The sequence below is a fragment of the Odontomachus brunneus genome, unplaced genomic scaffold (genome assembly GCF_010583005.1).
Source record: "Odontomachus brunneus isolate Ranch 3 - 2012 unplaced genomic scaffold, Obru_v1 Obru_scaffold_003, whole genome shotgun sequence".
Lineage (NCBI taxonomy): Eukaryota > Metazoa > Arthropoda > Insecta > Hymenoptera > Formicidae > Odontomachus > Odontomachus brunneus.
The window spans coordinates 2728819-2751349 of NW_022639453.1; the positions used below are offsets into that span (position 1 = coordinate 2728819).

The 22531-nt window shown below is 37.7% G+C and overlaps 1 protein-coding gene across 3 annotated transcripts in view; it reads right to left on the reverse strand.

Moving 5' to 3' along the window:
- The window catches only part of LOC116844100 (acetylcholine receptor subunit alpha-like 1), a 331491-nt gene that overhangs the window by 49236 nt on the left and 259724 nt on the right, over nucleotides 1–22531 (reverse strand). For all 3 annotated transcript variants that reach the window (XM_032815237.1, XM_032815246.1, XM_032815229.1), the window contains exon 4: nucleotides 6564–6673. In XM_032815237.1, the coding sequence (XP_032671128.1) occupies nucleotides 6564–6673 (110 nt within the window). The remainder of the gene's footprint in view (nucleotides 1–6563; nucleotides 6674–22531) is intronic.

Here is a 22531-nt window from a genome sequence, read left to right on the forward strand (position 1 = left end):
AGAGAGAGAGAGAGAGAGAGAGAGAGAGAGAGGAGGGAGAGAGACAGAATATTATAACTTTTAATTACCTGACGATACAGACGGATTTCAATCACGTTTAATATAAGATACTACACTGCTACATATTTTATTGAATAATTTATTAGATTATAACTAATACTTGATTAAATATAACTAATATATGATTAAATTTTGGTTTGCGAAAAAAATAGAAATTAATCGATTGTTCTCGATATTTTTAAGAAAAAATTTATATAAAATCGATAATCGATTATGTAGAGGTTGATATCCATTTTTAGTTTGGACATACTTCTTGTAATGAAGTTAGAAACACTGCAAGTTGTTACAATTTCGTATTGTTGACGAATTTTCGCAGTAAACGATTATGGCAAGAGTCGAAATAACGATATAACATTCAATCTCACAACTGCAACGAGGAATTCAGAGAAGATTCAAGTATATTTGTTATTGTAAGAGTCAGAAAAAGAGAGAGAAAATATCGGGAGTGAAAGTTTGCTGGGGCGGGAATCGAATCCGGGACATATTTTGCTTGGTGGGCGACTACTCTACCAACTAGGATAACTGCCTATATTACTGTGCCTATATTTTTGTTAGTGTGCCTTTATTAAGTATTTAAAATATTTTTATGGCTTATATAAATAGAAAAAATGTGCTTAATTAAGTTTAATACTTTAACTTAATTTTAAAAAATACTTTTTCTATTTATTTTTGCTAGTTCTCTTTTTATGGTTTATTTAAATAAAAAGACACACTAAAAATAAGCACAGTAATATTGATAATTACCTTATATGTAAGCTATTTAGACTCCATATTTCGAAATGTTGTTCTTCTTTTCTCTGACTAATTATCAAGATGTCTATTCTGATTGCTTAATTATACTTTATGTATCCGATAAGAATATAACAAAGAGCCAATATTTATACCGTATATTGTCGCTTTGACTCCTGTCACAACCGATTGCATAAGCTTATGAGCAGTGACTTACACTTCCTGAATTGAAACTCCCACATTCGGCCTCAACGTTCTATTTCATGCCTACTTTAAAACTCCAAAGCCTGCATCAATCTCCTTTAATTCTATTTATCTACTAACTTTCCGATTCTACTTAAAATCTGCAGGTAAAATTTTGTACGTTTTGTCATTTAGAAGTATTAAGTATGATTTCAATTTCTATGTATATTGAATGTACAATGGAATATACAGATACTTTAGGAATATACAGATATTAGAAAGTTCAAGTCGAAAGTAGGGCTAAAATTTCGACTCGAGTTGTGAGAACTTTGGAAGCGCTCCTAACTTCATTCGAAGAAATGTTTCTAAACAGTTTTGCAACCGACTGTACGGCGTCGAATGCGCGACGAGGCAGCCGCGAGTTAATAAACCAGGACAGGAACGAAATTTCTCGGGGATTTGTTTATTCCATTCGGCGTCCTCGATCGTATCAGACGGTATCCGACGGAGAAGAAAGCGAAATAAAGCATATCGGGGTTGGAGGATAGAGGCAGCGCCGTTTCTTGGCACATCGGAGCGAGTTTTACATAATGTATCAGCGCCGTACTGTATCCCCTTCGAAGGGATGAAAGGAGAGGAGTCTCCCTCCTCTCCCTTCGTTGTGACGCAAGGGATGCCGGCAAGCCGCCCGGAATTCGTGGGAGTGCGGGAAGGCTTCGAGGCTCCGATGGAAATGAGAATAGCGGATTGGACGTCGCGCGCTCGAGTGGAGCTTAGTAGAGCGAGTTAAGTTCGGTTTATTCGATACGCCGCCTCGACGCCTTAGACGAGATTGCCTGCCTCGCCCTTCGAGAGCCGATTGTTCCGCCGAAGAGATACGGAAGATCACTGCTTACTCAGAAATCACGGGAACGACACAGTCGCGGCGACGGCTGCTCCTCTGTTTTATCCCTTGATTGCGAAAGGGAGGAAAAGAGATATTCGCGCGGCTATCAATAGGCAGCGTCGCGAGGCGCGACGCGAGACGGTATCGGCGAGCGCGGGTAATTAATTTTCCACGGTTCCGGATTAATGGTTTCGTAATTTGCATGGACTTATATAATTTGCGGCCGCAGCTAAACCGCATATTATGCATCGCGTCAGCGGCCGAATACTACTGTGTGCACGATGAAGACTCACGGCAAATGAAATCTGCGGTCGTGAATGTCGGCGTCACGCGCGCGCTAATCACATTGTTGCGCTGCGCTCGAAAATGTCCCGTTTTGTGCTGTAAATAGTATGTATTACCCGTGGCTACTTACCCAATCGCCCGTTTCGTCATCAACGAGATACTATTAAACCATTTGCATAATTAACAGATTTGAAAAATATGCCTGTTATACTGAATTTTTCTTTTCTTTTCCTTCAGATCGATGACAAACGTCATATTACGTATACAAAAAAGCAAATTAAGAAATGAATATCCAAAAATTAACATATATTTATAGATGGATATCATTAACATATTTATTTAAATTAAAATTTTCTTCATTTAAACCGGATATTGTTTATTTAAATCGAGTAAACAATACTCGGTTTAAATAAAACAAATTTTCATTTAAGTAAATATATTAGTGGTACTCATTTAATAAATATTTTTCTCAGTGCATGATCTTTGTGATTTGATCCACATTTTCAGTAAGAAATCATAATTATTCGCCTCTGTAATAATGCTCAGGCGAAATGAACGGACCAATTATGCAAATGGATTGCTAGTCTTATGGGATTTAGTGTATGCACTGAGGAAAAGACACTTGGAAATTTATTTGTATGATACAAAATTTATTTCCCTGATATAAAATTTGTTTCTGTGAAATAAGTTTTTGTCCTACAAATAAATTTTCAAGTATTTTTTTTCAGTGTGCGCTATATAAATATTTCGCTATTTAATAATCCTTCTTGTAGATAAATTTTGTATCAAATCGACGTGATGCTAACTGCAGAAAAACAGATTCATCAAAATATATATATATTTATTTAATAATAAAATTCCGTATTATTCACTTTATTTATTATTTATTATTGATAGATTATAAAATGAATATATATTATATTTCCTAATATAATATATTTTATTATGACATTTAATGCGTTTATATTATATATTGATAAAAATGTTGTGTAACTTAGAAGAAAAATAAAATAATTGCGAAACAGTTATAATAAGAACAGTCATATAAAAATTTCTGAGTGCATAGAAAAAAAGAAAAATATATTTTAAATTTGCAGTAAATTTTTAAAATATTGTCATATTTTATCCTTATCCTCAAAAAATGTCTTAGTTTATTTTATAGAAAAATACTTTTTTTAAAAGACTTTTTTTAATAACTTTGGTTTGAAAAATTGTTTAAAAAATCGGCTATGATAATAACGTCTCACAAGAATTTATATATTGCAGATTAAAAACATATTTATAGATTAATATATAATATTATTATATATATTTTTATTTATATTTTTTTGTTTAGAAATTTTTACATAAAATTATCAGACTCACTATGAAAAAAGAGAAGTTTCATGGAAACGACTGCCGTTCTGCCATTATTTTGTCTCTAATTTACGTAACATCTTTATTAATATATAATGTAAACTCATACCAAATTTCATAATTAAGTTTAAAAAATAAAAAGATTACAGGTTTTGGATTTTAAGCTCCTCCACGTATGCGGCTAAAGTGTTTTATCCCCTTAAAACAAGGTCGGAATACCGTGAGAAGTCGAAAAGTGTAGCTAAAAAAGAGCAGTATGCCGTATGTGTAAATAATTCACTAATATTGAGTTAGAGGTGTTAGTGGTGTTTTATTTGACTTTATGTTAATATATAGGTGTACACACACATCTAGTATATGTACATTAATATTCAGTTTATTCACATGTAGTCAAATAAATAGTATTAACGCTTCTAATGAATTATTCGAGAATTAGTATATGTGTGTGTTGTCTTTCTTTACCAGATATACGCCAGCATATATGTACAGCCAAATTGTAGTTTGCAAATTTTTTAAAATTTAGTCTGCCAAATTACACTCCGTTAGTATTACGTTGTTCTTATATGTCGCCTACATTTCAGTAATATTTCATTTTACGTATATAAACTCTCAGTTTTTACATACAACGAAAATGTAAGGTCAGATATAAATGCTATATACAGGTTGTTTCAGAACAACCTTCGAAGCTCTTGTGGAGGTATAGTACGGATTAAGGTGCACATAAAAGTCCTACCATTTTGCGATATTCGCAATAATTATCGAGATATTCATTTTTGTGAATGATCAGTGAGTGAATGAGCGAGATATGGTAGATGTCAAACTGGACAAAACTTTGATTTTCAGTTATTAATTAGATAACATTAATATATTATCGCGAACGACCATCCGCCAATCTTCTTTAATTAATAACTAAAAATCTTATAACGCCAGACAAGTGTCGTAGTCACAATAGCGACCACACAGTAGCGACCTAACCGTTATGATAATTGCAATCATTATTGCGGTGAGCGTTGCGATTGATTGCGGCCCATATTGCCACAATTGTAGAAGAGAGTATTGATTTAACAACACCTCGTCAGTAGCTCCATGAAACCGCGTGGTAACGTATCGACTTCCGCGTGAACGTCGCAAAAATTGCAACACGCGAGCTTTGTTGAGGACGCGAAACACAGCTGGGATGCGGCGGTGAGAGTGCGCGCGCGAATACGGACCATCGCCAGCGAGCGAACGAGCCGATCTCTCTGAGGGACTCCTACACCTCCTCCTCGTAAAAGTGTCCTCGGAGTATGTCCTATTTCTCAAAGCTGGTAGACTGAGGCGGCTAGCTGCGCATCGCACTGCAGCGCGAGCTCTCGAGTTCGAGCTTGAGCTCGTTTCTACAGCATGGATTTTCAAAATGACCGGCGAGGACGTGCCGTTCCTCCGAGGAATATTCCGGCCGAGACTTTACGAGATACGTCCCTTTGCACTCCGCTCTAAAACCCCATGAAGTATGGTCGATTCGCGATGACGAACGACAGACGGAAATGCTAGACGGAGGAAATCGTGCACGGAGGACGATGAAATTAGGGTTGGTGGTCTCGAGGTCATGAAGAGTGAATAGAAAGACGATTGACGGTTATTTTAAGGCAGCGCTCAAAATGACTTACATTTCCGGAATAATTTTCGAGATCCACGTCTATTTTCTTCCCCTTGCCTCTGTCGCTAACCCAACAAGCCACCAACGCTACTGACTGATCGTGGTACTTAGCCTAAAGACTATTTAATTCATGAGACCAGTGAGGTGCTCCCTAATTGCTGCAAAGTTCTTATCAAAACTCTATCGCTGTAATTATAATAATATTCATGTGTTGATAGTGTATAGAAATAGCACGGATACAGAACTAGTTACAATAAGAATCTTTCAGAAATTAGGAAGCGTCTGACAAGTCTTAGTAAAGTTGACGATCCTGAAACTCTCTGAGCGCCATAGATGTATACATATTATATTAACTAGATTTGCTAATGTCCTGTCCTCCATCACAAGATTCTCGATAATTGAACGCCGCTATCTTATAGGGCAAGTTGCCCAGATGCAGAAATTTGAAACGATATAAATTATTATTTATGATTATTGTACTGTTTTTCCTATTTAATTTCGTAGTAACGTGTTATTTAATGAGAGATACTTTAATAGAATTTATAGATAACTGTAGTAAACGTAGAATTTGTAGATAATGTACGTTTATATTTGTATTTGTAGATAATATACGTTTGATAATTTACCAAAAAAATCATTATCTGCTTGTTTTTATATTATCATTTTTGTAAAATTGATATAAAAAATAAGTTACTGTTGTATATTCACAATTTATCTTATGTATAAATTAAAATGGATAGAAATAACGTTATTTAAATAAATTTATATAAATTGTAATTTAATAAATAATGCGAAATAACGTTATATAAATAATTATTGAATAAATAAAACGTAAATTACAATTGCAGAAAAATAATAGCTAATAAAACCATAAAATTCTTGATAAAAAATTGCAATAAAATTTGATGTCTACTTTTATTCTATAATATTCGATGCCATTCTTTTGTATACTAGAAAGAAAGAAATGAAGGAAAATGAAGGAAATGAAATAAAGAAGGAAACTATAATAATTGTAGTAAATCAAATATAAGTAATTATATAGTTGAGAAATAAGATAATATATTTGAAAGTTATTTTATCAAGAACTCGTATTTTGGAATTAAATCAAATTCACAAAGTTCAAGAAGAAAAACCTTTTTAATTATTTAATTATTTTTCCAATCTCTAAGTGACTCCAATACGATAAACGCGTATGTGTGACAACTTTGCTTCCAACATGGTAGCGTTTAATTGAAGACAAACGCGTATCAACTATCCATTAATTTCATATCAGATGATTGCTAAGCGCAGCAATCTTCAGTCCCGCGACTCGTCTAATAAACAGGAGAAGTAAGAAGAAGAAAATAAGTGTAACTTTTGCGAATCGCTTCAAAAGGGCAACTTTGAGCATGGTCCTTAGAAAACATTCTCAAATTGCGTACTCACTTGTTGTAAAGAACAATATCCGGCAGCCATATGTGTTCTGATGGTACATGAAGGGTGTCAACACCGCCATAGTCGTCTGGATTCCACTTTAGCTTGTAGTCGTTCCACTCCTGAAAGCAAAAAGAAAGAACAGATTCATGAAAACGCGTTGTCCATTTTAGAAGAACGAAAGAAAGGTTTTAATCGGTTACACTATCATGGAGTTCAAGAGCAAAATTAAGAGCGCCGTGTCGTACATCAAATCGATCTCAGAAACACATCGAACTTTACGAGGCCGTTACTTAATTTGCACCGCAGGTTTGGATAAGCGACAGCAGAGGTCTTCTTTCGGATCACGACGGGATTTCCGCGCGAGAGGTGGCCTATAATCGTCCTAATTGCGGTCGATATATCTTATCATCGAACTTGGGGCCCTTTCCCGAATACGAGACAACGCCATCACGCGACCCTCGTAATTACCGGCCGCAAGTTTCGTTGGTTGCGTCCAAGCGAGACAGACGCGAGATTTAGCTCGCTGCTGAGATTCACTTTGCGGAATCACGGCTTTGCGCGTCTACGTGAGACCAGGCGATTAAGGAGAGAAGTAATTGCGAGAGACTTTTTCCTCTTTCCCGTCAGCCTTTCTTCAGCGCCTTCCTTGCAGCACCCTGTCGAGTCTCCTTTATCGTTGCTTAAAGATGACAGTTTACTTTGTTATATCTTTTCGATAACGAGACAACAGGGGAAGATGAGACAAGACAAGATAGAGTGGAAAGAAAATAGGGAAGAAACATAAAGGTGTTACGACACGGACGTAAGGTGGGATATTTACGCGTTTTATGAGTCCGTGATTCGCGACGCGCCAATATTTTGACCGCGCGATGGATGGATGCCCGAGTTGGTAGCGAGAGCATAACTCGCGGGAAACGCTTTCTTATAACCCGGATCGATATACCCCGAGTAACACCCGGCGCGGTGACACCCCGTTTGATTCAGTTATAGACTGAACTTCACCAATTCGTTATATAGAACACCGATCAGAACGCTAGAGCGGACGAGAGAGGAGAGAAAAAAGAAAATATCAAAATTTCCACAACTCATTTCAAAATCGTTTCCACAACTCGATCCTAGATAGACAATTTTGTAGGATCTATAATTGTAATTCAGTAGTACATCTATAATTGTAATTCTCCGAAATAATGTTGGATTAAGTTTAGATCTCATATAGAAATTTCCCAAACATCCCCAAGTACTATATTCTGATCAGATTACCCAAACTTGTTCGAAATAGGTGTGTCGTATATCAATTAGGAATCCTAACCTTATCCCAACTATAGAACATTTTCTGGGATCTAATTGGGATCTGCTCCAATTTCCCAAATAAATAAAATTGCGATCGTAAGCGGCAAACAGATACCGTTTATTCTGCTCAACGTTTTCTCATAATTTGTTCGGTTTCTGTTTTATCTCTTCTCTCTTCCCATCCGCTATTCTAACTGGTTGATTTGTTATCGTGTCGCGGCATGCTTTATCGCTTAGATGGTGCAATGACGATTTTGACAATTCGTAGTTGATTCGCGGAAATTATATTTTTTGATAGTTTAGTCATTTACGTGATAGAAAAATATGAGTGCAATCTGATCAACTGTAACACTCAAGACGTTACTGAATTTCGTGATTTAATATACTTAAAGATGCTGCAAAGTTTATGCACATTAATCTATGAGGGAGACCATTCATATAATTTAAAATCTGTTAATTTTAAATACAGAAAAAAGTTTGGGCTGAATACTTAAAATGGTTTAAGTTTTTTCGTTTTTAAGTTTTTATATTTGTAAATATGCGTAAATATTCAAAGCGTGTCAGATATATTGTTTAAAATAGAAGTCGAAAAAAGAGAACTTAGAGAGAACGTTCAGTAGAAAAAATGGCATCTGTTTGGGATCTTTATTTAGAATCACATTTTTGAAACGTTACACTTCTAACTCGAATCTTCGTAGTAGATTTCACAATCAGACCTATAATTTCTTGAAAGAAATTATGTTAATTGGAATATTAATTGGAATAAATTCCGATTATATTCCAGAAAAATTTTTATGCAAAAATATAACGTTTCAAAATAAAAAAGCCAAAAATTTTCTCAATACTTTTTCTATCTCTGATATTTATTTTAATTAAAATTAAATAAAATATACGTTGACTTTCCAAATAACTTTATTACTCAGCAAAATTGTATTTTAGAAATATTTTATTTTGTTGATTTTGAATTCAATAGTTTTGATATAAAAAGGGGATTCTGTGTTTGATATCATGAAAGTATACCGACGTTACCGACTGAAAAAAGCACAAGTTCCACCAATATTTCTGCTTCTATTTTAGACAGAGAATTAATTTTTCAGGTAAGAAATAACGAGATTCCCTATTTGTTCCTAATTGATAGCGCAGTGAGATAATCAACTTTAGGACAAATTCAAGCATTCTAATTGGAATTTATGCTGTGTGTGTATCTGAGAAAACCTTGCGAGATTTCTATATGGGTTCGTGCGACATATGCACAGCCGGATGGATATGATTGAAAATTACTGCGCGCGATAAATTATGCATCTTCCCTTCGAGCGAGTTATTATTTAATGTGAAATATAAAGCAACGCGCGCGCGAGTCGCGACAAAGAGCAGACAAAATTGCTTTTCAAACGCGCCGCATGTATAATATAATAATTACGTTTTTCAGGGTCTGTTAATTTATTTGTGTCCGGGAAACTTGTGTTCCCGCTATTAAACGGTCGTGACGCATATGGAGATTTCATCAGCGTAAAAAAGCAAGGAGCGAGGACTCTATGAAATGGAATATGGGCGATCTCGTTGCGGCGGAAATAAACGCTTTTTATGAAGAGTTTCGCTTCTATAAAAACAACTAACTGCATAATTTCCAGGTCTTTCTCTCTCTCTCTCTCTCTCTCTCTCTCTCTCTCTCCTATTTTCTCTTTTTTCTCTCATTGCGTTCGCGTTACACGTGTCACGTAATAGTGCATGGTACTGGAATTTTTTCCAACCTGTCTTAATTAATTTATAAAACGTGAAACAGCCGAGACCGCTTTCATCTCAGATCGAGCGTGAGGATTTACTCGCGCGACAATACATATTTAATGTACCCGGAGAAAGAGTAGAATATAGAAGAGAAAACGATTTCAAGTGGGAACAATTTATCGCGCCAATTCTGAAATGATTTTATAGTTCACCAACATTATAAATTAATATAAATTGAACATGGTATCAGACTTATCACTGCACTCTTCTTCCTTTCTCTGACGGAAATCAAAGAGGGTACTTTAGTCCCGTCATCTTACGCGGAATTATATCCATGCAAGCGACGTGCAACCAGAAAACAGCCTCACGCCGCACTCCCGGGAGGGACACCCATTCGCGATGTATGTACGCGTTCACGGAGTTTCATTGCTCTTGCGATCATTAATTATTCCGTTCGCAATTAGCCGAGTTCGGTACGTATCTGGCGGCATCGCGGAGTGCTTAAAATTCCACGCACGATTCCAGCGGACTCGGATCGAAATCAATTATCGTGTCGCGCAACGAGCGGAATAGTCGAAGGACTTTTCTCTTCCCTCCCCTTCTCTCCCTCCTTTCCATCTTCTCTCTCTCTTTCTCCTTCTGTCTATCTGTCTCTTTCTTCATTCCCGGATACTTCTTTGGGCGCGCGTGACTCGGGTAAACGTAATCCAGATGTTATTAACAACTAATGGATTAATTTCTGCGATATATTCCGCGCAGCGGAGATAATCCGGACTGATGTGCGACGTTCTTCCCACGCGATTAACTCGGAAAATCCAGCGCACGTACGTCGGCCGGTTGGCACCCTGCGGGTGCGATCGCGCTCGGGTGATCGTAAAGATGTGATAGTATTTTTCAATACGCCCGTAAATTACGCCACATGTCATTTGCATTGGAATTTTTCTACTCGCACGAGCGCGTGCACGCTCCGCGAGGGGAGCGATTTACCAAGGGACGTTGGAGTCGATTGTACGACGTCGTAAAATCGCATACCACGGAGCTACCGAGAGCACAATCACCGGCCGGTGCGCGATCATGGCTTCGCGACAGAAAGAAAAAGAGGGGGGGGGGGAGAGAAAAAACGTCGGCAATTTAACGGCAATATTTCCTTTCTTACGGAGCAAAGTACCGCCGTGATATCGCTCGTTCGAGAGAAATGCGTTACAGGAAACTTCGATCCTCCCGCGCTGCGTCATAAATATTCCCAAACAATTCACCGGCTCTTGTCGCGATCCACTGTCGTCGCGGAATTCAATGTCATGCGTCCTCCCCCTCCTCCCTCCTTCCACCGTACCTGTTCATGGAAAAACTATAAATCTCACCGTTATCTATCGTTATCCGGAGGTTACTTATGGCCTTCGTTCTTAAATATATCTCTTTGTTAAGCGAATGCGATTCGAAGTCGAGTGAAGAGCAAAGCGAATCGTAAATCGGCCCGCGCCGTGTCAAGAAAGGTATTGTCGCGAAGTGGAGATGGAGGAAATCGGCGAGAGGGTGAAGGAGACGAAATCGACGACTATCTAGCGTAACCTTTTAAACTCGAGAATAGCTGAGAAGCACCGTATTTTCTCAGGCGCGCCGTCGCGCGCCTCCTGTCGCGCGGCGCCCAAAGGATTTGTCGGTGTATCCTGCCGCGCGTGCGAGAGGAGAGACGGTGAAAGAGAGAGTGGTGAGAGAGAGATTCGGGGGAAGAGAATTCAAAGCCGCAAGAGAGACTGAGAAGGAGAGAAAGAAAGCGAGGTAGAGAAAGGAAACTTGGCACGACTTATTCCGTCGCCGAAGTCACGCGTGTAACGCGGATTGACAATCGGGAGCTTTCGGGATCGTAAAAGACAGCGCTATTCTTCAGTTACAATGCAACAGCCGGGGTAAAACGGGTGAAGGTGCAACGGACAGAATTCATTCGTCGATTATTGCGCCGAGCTGGACTACACAGATTTAGCCGCCGCTCGTGCAGCAGCGTTGCGTGCTTTTATGAAAAAATTTCGCGGCAGAAAACACAAACGCGGAAGCGCAAATTTTACCTTGCAGTTTCATCGGCGATATTTTTCGAGGCATCGCGCGGAATATCGTCGAATTGATGGTGGAATCGCACAGTCGTCCACAGGTGGCTTTATGAAACGCGAGCTTACTTTATGAAACCGTTTACTTTCCGCGTGAAAAAAAAAGGAAAACGAAGAGAAGGTAACGTATTTTTCTGCTTGTTTATCTTGTGCATCTTTCTATCATATATTTCGGCGACGGAAACCATATTGACCGCATCAGTTGCGGAATTTGTTTAAGGCTCCTGATCAGTCAGTCGAGACTGTAACGATGGCGACATGATTGTAAACGGCAAAATAATGAACTATTAATTTCACAAAAAGTGCAGACTATTGCAATAAGTTAGAGTGAAAGAAAATATACTTTTTTTTTCTTTCTCTCTCTCTCTCTTATTTATTGCATTAGTGCAAAGTTCAGAAAACAAACAGATCTAATGATGTAAACAAACGACCAATTTTTTCCTGTAAACTACAACGTTATTACTGAGTGTGGTGCGTGCATATCACATGTGATACAATTGTGGAAGTATGGAGATGGTCCGGATACTGTACTTATTGATATTCAATGCGTATAAATAGTTATTCAATCATATTCGAATCATACAGCTGATTTTCTGTCAATTTGTCACATTTATTTTGCGGTTATGTAATAAGTTATTTCGGCAAAAAAGAGGTATCCGGAGCATTTCACGAGTGTGTCAATAATATTCACTTGTTCACAAGTATGAACAAATGTCATTTTAATAATATATTCTTTTATTTAGTTCGCTGGAATTTTGGTTTTCCTCGCTTCTGATATCATCAATCCAATATGCGGTGATTGATCAAGAGCCTTAACACCTTGAGTGTACAGAAAAAACATGTGCCAACAGTGTGTAATGTACATACAACAGTGGACAAAATACAACATAAATCATACACTTTTCAATAAATTGAATTTGGTAGTATAACTGTTATTTTAACAAGCAAATAGATTATTAAATACAGGAAAATCAAAGTATTTCAAAGTATTTAAATAAAGAAAGTATAAAATAATAAACACTGTGCTCCTTGTAAAAAAAATTATTGTTCAATATGGTTACATTTTAACCTGGTCAAAATAAATCATACACTCAAATATATAACGTAGAAAATTGTCAATATTTACATTTCGTCTTTCTGCTGTCATTCGTTAGTTTAGTGTTTGTTTACATTGCGACTAGACGACTGGAATGTCGTGTTCGGTAAATCAGTAGTAACTGTAACGAGCAAGAATAATGTCACGGAAGCAAATTTCTCTTGATATCCGAAATTTGGTCATTCGTGACCGACAGAATGGTGATTCTTTTCGAATAATTGCTAATAAATACTCCATCTTTATTGGAGCAGTGCAGCACATTTGGAAAAAATACGAAACACATGGAATTGTGATAAACTATTCTGGACAAGGTCGGAAACGAACTACAACTATTCGTGATGATATTAGAATCGTTCGAATGGTAAAACAAAATCCGAAACTATCGTCGCGAAACATTGTGGAATCAAGGAACTTAACTGTCAGTAGCCGCACTGTGCGTCGCAAACTCAAGGAATCTAGACTGTGGAAAGCGTGTTCGTATCAAAGCGTCCTTTCATCAATAAAATAAATAAGAAGAAAAGGTTTAATTTTGTCAAGAAGTACGCGAATAAGCCTCTAGACTTTTGGAAGAAAGTATTGTGATCTGATAAGAGCAAGTTCGAGTTATTCGGATAAAAGCGGCGGTCTAGGGTATGGAGAAAACCTAATGAGGCTTTGAAAGAAGTAAATATTCAGAAGACTGTAAAACATGGAGGTGGTAATGTCATGATATGGGAGTGCTTTTCCTGGTTTGGTATCGGTAATTTGGCTCGAATTGAAGGCATTATAACGGCAGAAGAATATATCGATAAATCATGCGAGAATTTGGAAGAATTTCTTTTGAAATTGGGTTTAGAAAACCAATTTATTTTCCAGCAAGATAATGATCCAAAGCACAAGACAAAGAAAACCACTGCTTTTTTCACATCTGGTAAAGTACAACTACTCGAATAGTCGCCACAATCACCAAATTTAAACTCTATTGAAAATCTATGGGCTTATTTCGACAGAAACATGGATAAAACGAACGTAACTGACAAGATATCGTAGTATGTAGCATTCTAGAAGGCATGGGAGAAAATTGATTTTAAATATTTGAAGAAATTAATCGAGAGTATGCCTCGCCGACTGGAAGCGGTATTATAGCGGTATTAAAAGCTAAAGGCGGTCACACTAAGTACTAAACATCATTAGATTTAAGTTTATTCGTTTGTTAATTGTTACTTCTAGAAGTGTATAATTTATTTTGACCAGGTAAAAATGTTACCAAATTGAATAATAATTTTTTTTTACAAGTAAATGGAGTGGAGTGTTTATTATTTTATACTTCCTTTATTTAAATATTTTGAAATGCTTTGATTTTCCTGTATTTAATAATCTATTTGCTTGTTAAACATATAGTTACACTAACAAATTCAATTGATTGGAAGGTGTATAAGTTATTTTGTCCAGTACTGTATGTACATCTTAAAAGAAACCAATTTATCCATTTGCAATTTGTATGAAGCTTGGTATTTTATAGTTTCTGAGGTCTCTAAATCCGAACATAATATCAAGATCTCAAAAGTTAAAATGATAAATCCAATATGGCGGATAAAAAATTGGAAAAATAATTAGATTTTTATAAAAATGATTGTACTAAAGTTTTCAAGGTCACTGAATACAAATACAATATCTGAATTTCAAAATTCAAAATGGTAGATTCAATATGACGGATAAAAAATTGGAAAATTAATTGGATTGTTATATTTTGATCCGCTATTTTGAAATTTCGATGTCATACTCAGATTCAGCGATCTTGAAAATCTTAATACTAAAATTGTAGTGGAAATATAAGAAGAAACTTTTTTCACACACTGGTGGCACGGAAGTCTCATTTTCGCCACACAGTCAAAGGGTTAAAGATCGCTATGAAACTCCCATTTGGAGAACGTAGCGAGCGCCGCGAATCGATGAACGTACAGAGAGTTGCGTCAACATATTCACTAACACAACCGTATGCCTACTTGCTTTGCTAGCAGGCGCGCGCTTTTGGACACGGACCCAGCACAGATTGGACGCTATATTCGTTTGCAAAACAATTTGCGCACACTTTTTCACATTTGTCCAGTCGCAAAACTCAACGTGACGTTTTGCAAACGATTATACTAACAAATCCACGCTGAGTCTGCATCTGCATGTGCGCGGCTGTCAGTGAAGCGACCTGTCATATTAACCTGTATGTTAATGCGACATTGTGTACATACATATACGTGTCGGTCCGTTTGTCCTCGGCCTTCCTCCCCTTTTCGTGACAATTCGAATGGAATCTTTTAACTTCTATAGGAGGTCACGTCAGAACATTTCGCGGAAGGTGGGAAACAAGTAGGGGGATATAAAGAAATCCGTTGTTGGGAAAGTAGGTGAGAAAACTTGGCACGACTCGGAGTGCTGTCGGCTTGTTTTCTGACAAAGCTGACAATCGTCTGCGTCGGACATTCGGAAGCCGTGAAACTCGCCAGCAGCGCTCGCGAGAGCAACAATGGCAGAACGCTAGAATAAATACGAGCGATTCTGCGGACACATCTTATCTCCCGGCCGAATCGAGCGAATTGGGTCGCGCGTGCCCGCAATCCCTGAATCAATTATTTCGCGGAAAATTGCGGGAGAAGAAACACCGATAGCGATGCGACGGCAGTCGCGCGGGAGAGACTGCGTCACCTTCGATCTTCATATTCTCGCCGGAGCGTAAATAACCGTGTAATTTCGTGCCGCGTCGACGATGCCGTGCGGTTTTGTAAAATATTAGCTTAACCCTCGACATCAAGTTTGGCCGTTCCTAAGTATCGGTCGTATTGAAACTGGAAACAGGCTGTTTTTCGTTACATTTTCCGCGCGGAATTCAAACATCGCGACATGTGATAATCTATAAGAAATCATCGCGCCCGATTTTCGAACATATGTCGGCAACACTTAAACAAAACCGCCCATATGATAATGTAAGAGGGAAAACCGTTACAAGACAATAACACGGTGAGAGATAGATATCGAGCGGAGACTATCGATTCTTGTATCGCTTTGTAGATCTTTGGTGAAAATGACAGGATCATCTTGGCACTATCTGCAGGGTGTCTAGCAATTCATGACATACCCGGTCTGTACAGAACTCATAAAACTAAACACAAAATTCTTCTACCATTTCGCAAACAATCACGTTAAATTTTAAAATATAGTTATGCAAGAATGATCCAACTCACAAAATAATGATTTTTATTTTTTGTTAACAATGGATAGTCTATACGTTTATCTACTTAAAACAAAAACTATCTAAGCCTTATCGGCGTCTAAAATTAATTAAAAAACAGTTTTTATTTTCTACTAGTTGTGTCATTTTTACTAATTGCATCTTTTTTATCCATGTTTTTTTAAGTTTTTTTAAGTTAAACTTATCAGTGAATACAATTAAAGAAGAGAAAATTGCTTGACTTCTTGAATTGATTGTGTGTGTGTGTGTGTGTGTGTGTGCGTGAAGAAGGTGATATTTACCAGGTTGATTGATAAGCCTTTAGAATAACACATTAGTGGTGTTGTCACCTCCAATGCGTCGTGAATTTCCAGTAGTGCCAACCTTCAAACCTCTCACTACACAGTTGCAACAGCACCACAGCACTTACAACAGCTATGACAATCAGTATATTTGTGACAGCCACCGGAAGCACATAACCTCTGATATTATGTAAAAATGAAAAAAACTGAAATTCGTGCAGTGATTAAGTATTTCTGTTTGAAAGACTTGCAACCGCAAGAAATGATTGAGGACTTCCAAAAAACTTTGGGGAAGTCTGTTTCGTCGAATGCAACCGTATATAACTAGATTGCTGAGTTTAAACGTGGTCATACCAGCACATCGAATGCACGACGCAGTGGTCGTCCAAAAGAGGTGACTATACCAGAAATGAGTGAAAAAATCCATGATATCGTGTTGGATGACCCCAAAGTGATATTGCGTGAACTAGTTGCGGTTGTAGGCATTTTATCTGAACATATGTTCAATATCCTACACGAACATTTGGGTATAAGAAAGCTAACTGCAAGATGGGTACCGCGATAGCTAACAATCGATCAAAAACGTGAACGAGTTCACACTTCTCAGCATTGTTTGGACATGTTTAGACGCAAATCAAAGGAATTTTTGCGTCGATACATAACCGTTGATGAAACATGGATCCACCATTATACACCTGAATCGAAACAACAGTCGGCACAATAGGTTCCAAAGGGTGGAAGTGCTCCGAAGCGACCAAAGACGTAAGAATCGGCTGGAAAGGTTCTGGCCACTGTGTTTTGGAATGTACATGGAATATTCATAATCGATTATCTTGAAAAAGCAAGAACAATCACAGGAGAATATTATACATCATTGTTGAACTGATTGAATAATAAAATTAAGAAAAAACTCATTTAGAAGAAAAAAATTCTCTTTTATCAAGACAATATACCAACTCACAAATCGGTAAAAGCAATGGCAAAATTGAACGAATTGAGGTAGGAATTGCTCCCACATCCACCGTATTCTCCAGATCTGGCCCCGTGTGACTTCTACCTGTTTCCAAATCTCAAAAGATGGCTTCAGGGAAAGAGATTTGCTTCAAATGAAGGGATTGAATGGGAAACAGATGCATATTTTAGCGGTTTAGAAACTTCTTATTATTTGGAAGGCTTAAAGAAGCTAGAAACTCGTTGGGCTCGGTGTATTGAGCTAAAAGGATATTATGTTGAAGAATAAAGTTGAGTTTTGCTAACAAAATGTTTTTTCATTTTCATTTTAAGGACTTATCAATCCTGGTATATTTTCCGTTTTTTTCGTTTTCATTCTAAGGACTTATCAATCCTGGTATATTTTCCATTTTTTTCATTTTCATTCTAAGGACTTATCAATCTTGGTATATTTTCCGAATTATGTGGGTTGAATCATTCTTGCGTAACTACGGCCAGTTCGAGAAGATTGATCAATGATTACGCGCGATATGGTGGGTGAACTGAGAGCGACACCTGCCGTTGTGTGCTTGTATATTAAGTCAAATTGAACCAAAAAGTCTTCTACTCCATTTTGCAAATGACCACCTTGATCTGTGGTTAGTAATTAGTACATAATAATATTTATATAATTTACATAAATCAAGTAGTTCGCTTTCACAGTTTATTTAAAGGGCACACCCCACAGCCTATTTCGTAATTTTTGTTATGTAATTTTGTAAAATAAACTCAGTTTAATAATGCGGACATAGAAAAAAAAACTTTACCACCACATATATGTGACGCTCGTCTATAGTAAAAGATTGTTGCGCCACATATACGTGACTTTGGTGGCTAATGTGTTAAAGAAGATTAGTGCATTAATACTCATAAACATGAACCAACCTTCTTTAATTAATACGTAAAAACCTGTCATTCGCAAAATGATAAAGGATCTTTTGATTAAGTTCGACCTAATCTACAGGTACTTGAGAATTTTATACGTTATCATCGGACATCTCGTATAAGATTTATATGTATAAGAATAGTAAACAATAGTAGTTTTTCAATCAATAGTAAAGCCCCATTAGAAACCGCTCCGTTATAAATCCCTTTCCTTCCAGTTACAGTGCTCTAGTAATAAGTGCACGCTAGCGGATTTCTCTCTCCACTTACGCAGAGACGCTTTGTCTATCCGTGTAATGACGATTGTTTGTGGAGAGGGACTCCGTTATAAGTCCGTCTTATACTCGTACAGCCCCAAAACCGAACTTACAATGAGATTCTACGGTATAAGGGTAAATTTTCGGCTGTTTAACAAATATAGCGTTGCATCCGCGAACGAATTAACGAATTCGCGAAACAAACGACCCCTCGATACAATAACGTTACGTAACTACAAGATGTAGCGCTGGAGAGCCTACACTGCCGCTGCCTGTTCACTATGCAAATCGTCGTCCGATGTTGAATCCGTATTCAGGCCAGTCTTTGTAACGGACGCGGCGTCTTCTTTGTGTTATCGAGGAGTTAAGTGCAGCACGGGCGGGTCGTGGCGCATCGGTTAATGAACAAAAGACGGGAAGAGCGAGAATCCGACTCCTACTTATATTACGGTTGCAGGTACAAAGGCTAAGGAACGGAGTACACGGAAGAGAAAGAGAAAGATAGGAGGACGAGGGGGAAGGAGAGAAAGGTAGGAAGAGATAGGATGAGAGGGGGAGAAAGGGGGATAGAGGAGGAGACGGGGGAGAAAGAGGGAGAGACAGGGGGAGAGAGAGAAAGGGTGAGAGGGAGAGGGGGGAGAGAAATATATATATATATATATATATATATATATATATATATATATATATGCTCGCCACGACGCTCGGCCTCGGCATATTTACAGTATAAATATCTTCCGAAGACGACACCCTGGCATTCTCTGAGGCAACCGGTGCCGTGCTGTGGCGCGAACTCGCGCCGATTTCCGCCGCTGCTCCATAATAGAAAGGACGACGGGAACGAGAAGAGCCGTCCGCTAATAATAACAGGCGGCCGAATATGGGAATTCGATTTCTGTACTCCTGTCTCTCTCTCTCTTTCTCTCTCTCTCTCTCTGTGTGTGTGTGTCTCTCCCACTTTCTCTCTAAAGAGCGAGCTGGAGCGAGCACGGTAATAATACACCGGGAGATAACGCAATTAAATAATTTTTCGACAGATAATTTGCGAGTGCACGCAACGTAATTGAGCCTCTGTGCGGTGCTCGCGATTACGATTTCCCCGTCGACAATATAGAAATGATATCGATGATGAAATTCGGCTCGATACGCGTCACGGGCACGACGCAGTTGCGCGTATATTAAATCGCGCCGTTGCTGTTCATTGTTCCGCTTCGCTGTAATTATTCTAACAATATCGATATAATGGCCAGCTCATCCCGCCGGTATTCCAACGGCACACCCAATCGATCGCGACGATTGTGTAAGCGATAAGCGCACGGTTCTTATTAATAAACAGCCCGGCGCGAATTTCTCGTGTACCTCCCTTGCCAATTACAATCACTCCGTTGAAGGACATTTTTCGTACCTCTTCTTTCCTTCCTCCTTCCCTACTTGCCTCTCTCGTCCATTACTTCCATCGACGCAATTTGTCTTCAAAACGAAGATAATATCCCACTCCATTTTGCAAACAGAGCCAGACACGAGAGATGCTCCCTCCCTCCCTCCCTCCCTCCCACCGTCCTCTCTCCCTCTCTACCCTCCCCGACCACGCGCGCGACTCGATTAAACTTTCTTCGCTCTGGCTGCCCGCGCAACGACCATCCTCCTGTCAAGAAAAACATATGACTGTTTACTTCGCGAGTATTGCGGAACTTCCAAGCCCATCAAACGACGCCGTCGAGACAGCCGGTCACAACCTATACAACATCGCCCTCCGCCTCGCGCTTCTCCGGCGAATAGAGTAATCGCGAGCAATTCCGAAACTGTGATAAAAGAGACGCCACCTCATCGGAGGAGAGCGACGTGACGCCGAAGGCGAGCGCCTTACCTCTGGCCCTTTCCTGTTCTGGACGCTCTTCTGTCTCACTCGTCGTATCCGCTCCCTCTGAGCGGACCGATCGACGTGGAGGGAAAGGGGAGGTAGAAAAAAAGGGAAGAAAGAAGGAAAGACGCCGGTCTGGCTTTATCGACACTGACAAACGATCGTAACGAAGCATCGGCGTGGATAAAAAGGGGAGTCGTCGGTGAACAAGTTCCATAAAAATGGAGGGCACGCGGTTGCGCAATATCGGGACTTCTGCCTATGAAGGCAGCAGGTTTCCCTTCGGCAAACTTCCGGGAAGTTCGTATCTTGGGGCTCGCGACCAAAGGCTCATTGTGCGCGGTTAACGGTATTCCGTTGCCCGCTCTCTGGCAACCGCACTCGACCGGAATTTCCTGCAAAGGCTCATTCGCGGTAATCAGCCGTGGCAGGCTCGTAGAGTGCCTGCTGAAATTGAAATAACACAAAAACCGACACAAATATCTCCCTGTCTACCTATCTTTGGAAAATTAATAACAACGATTATCCCAAGAGTAGGTATATGAGTTTTATTAATATCACCCTCCAAAAGAAAACTGGTAATACTTAGGAAATGCATTTAGTTAGAGATTTTAGCTGAATATTTAATAGCTATTACTAAGTGTGATCATAATTACCAAATACTTAGTAAATTTGAAGTATATGAAGAAATTTTATTCATATTAAAATTAAACGGACATTAAACGGTCTAAAGAATTTAATAATACTAAGTATTTAAGGTAGTTGTATCACGGAACGAGCTTCGTAAATATTTGATAAAATTTGCACAATATATACACAATGAAGTATTGTCACTGCTCGTGCACATTTAAAAGAAAATTAACATTCGAGAGCTTATATATTTGCAACTGAAAGTAACAGTTTTTATATATTCCTTGAGACTAGAGTGATTATCTTTAATTTCTATTTTTATATCTTCTAGATTACAGAGAGATTTTAATGAAAAACTATTATATGATATTAAGGGAATGCTGAAGACTTTACTGACAGAATACTGACATTTTTCTACAAAGTTTACATCGTACTAGTTATACAGAATTAGAAATACTTTTACGCAATAAAAGTACATGCCAAAATAAATAGGAGGATTGCTCAATATCTAACGAAAACAAAAAAGAAGTTTTTTTAATGTAAAATTTTAAGCTGTTAGTGTAATTCCGAAACTTTTGCCTTATGTTAAACCTTAAATTCTACTCTAAATTATAACGTAGTAAGACCTAAGTTAGTAAAGTAGATTTAATTCTGATACAATTTACTTCTACTTTGACTCTAATGATGAAATTTCCTTTTTCACTTTTTTTAACGTTAAATTGTATCATAGATATGAGAATATCAAAATAAATGTTGATTGGAATAATAAGGCTGAAAGCAGGGTCAAAATTTCGACTCGGATAGATTAAATAGAATTAAAAGAAATTGATGTAAGTTTCAAAATATCAAAATAAGTATTGAATAGAATAGTAAGGTTGAAAGCAGGATCAAAATTTCGACTCGGGATCCAAAAGTTCTGCAGCTTGTACATACTGAAAGTGTGGATGCTCTAAACAGAAAAATTTTGAAGAACATTGTTGTACTTTCGCATCTCAATTCAGAAGCTGAAGAAGATCGAAAAAGTTTGCAGGAAGATTTCTACACATGCGTGGTTAGGTTTTCCGTTGAATATGGTAAATTGTAAAACAAAGCAACACATTTACGTAAGTTCTGTAGGAAAGTTCATAATTTATAATAATATCGAGATATATATACGTATAAATATTTAAATATATGTATACCTCTTTTTTTATTATCTCCCTCTCTCTCTGTATATCTTTATTACATAAACTAATATATAAATAAAGCAGTCATCAATAAAAGAAAAAAATATTTTTACGTAAGTTCTGTAGGAAAGTTCATAATTTATAGTAATATCGAGATATATATACATATAAATATTTAAATATATGTATACCTCTTTTTTATTATCTCTCTCTCTCTCTCTCTCTCTCTCTCTATATATATATATATATATATATATATATATATATATATATATATATATATTTATTACGTAAACTGATATATAAATAAAGCAGTCATCAATAAAAGAAAAAAAATATTTTTATATTTGTAACATTGTATACGTATACATATTTTAATTCCGTTTCAAATCAACAGTGATAGTTAGATAATGAAATATATATAGAAACATAATTCTATTACGATGTAAATAATATATTTATGAGTGGCTC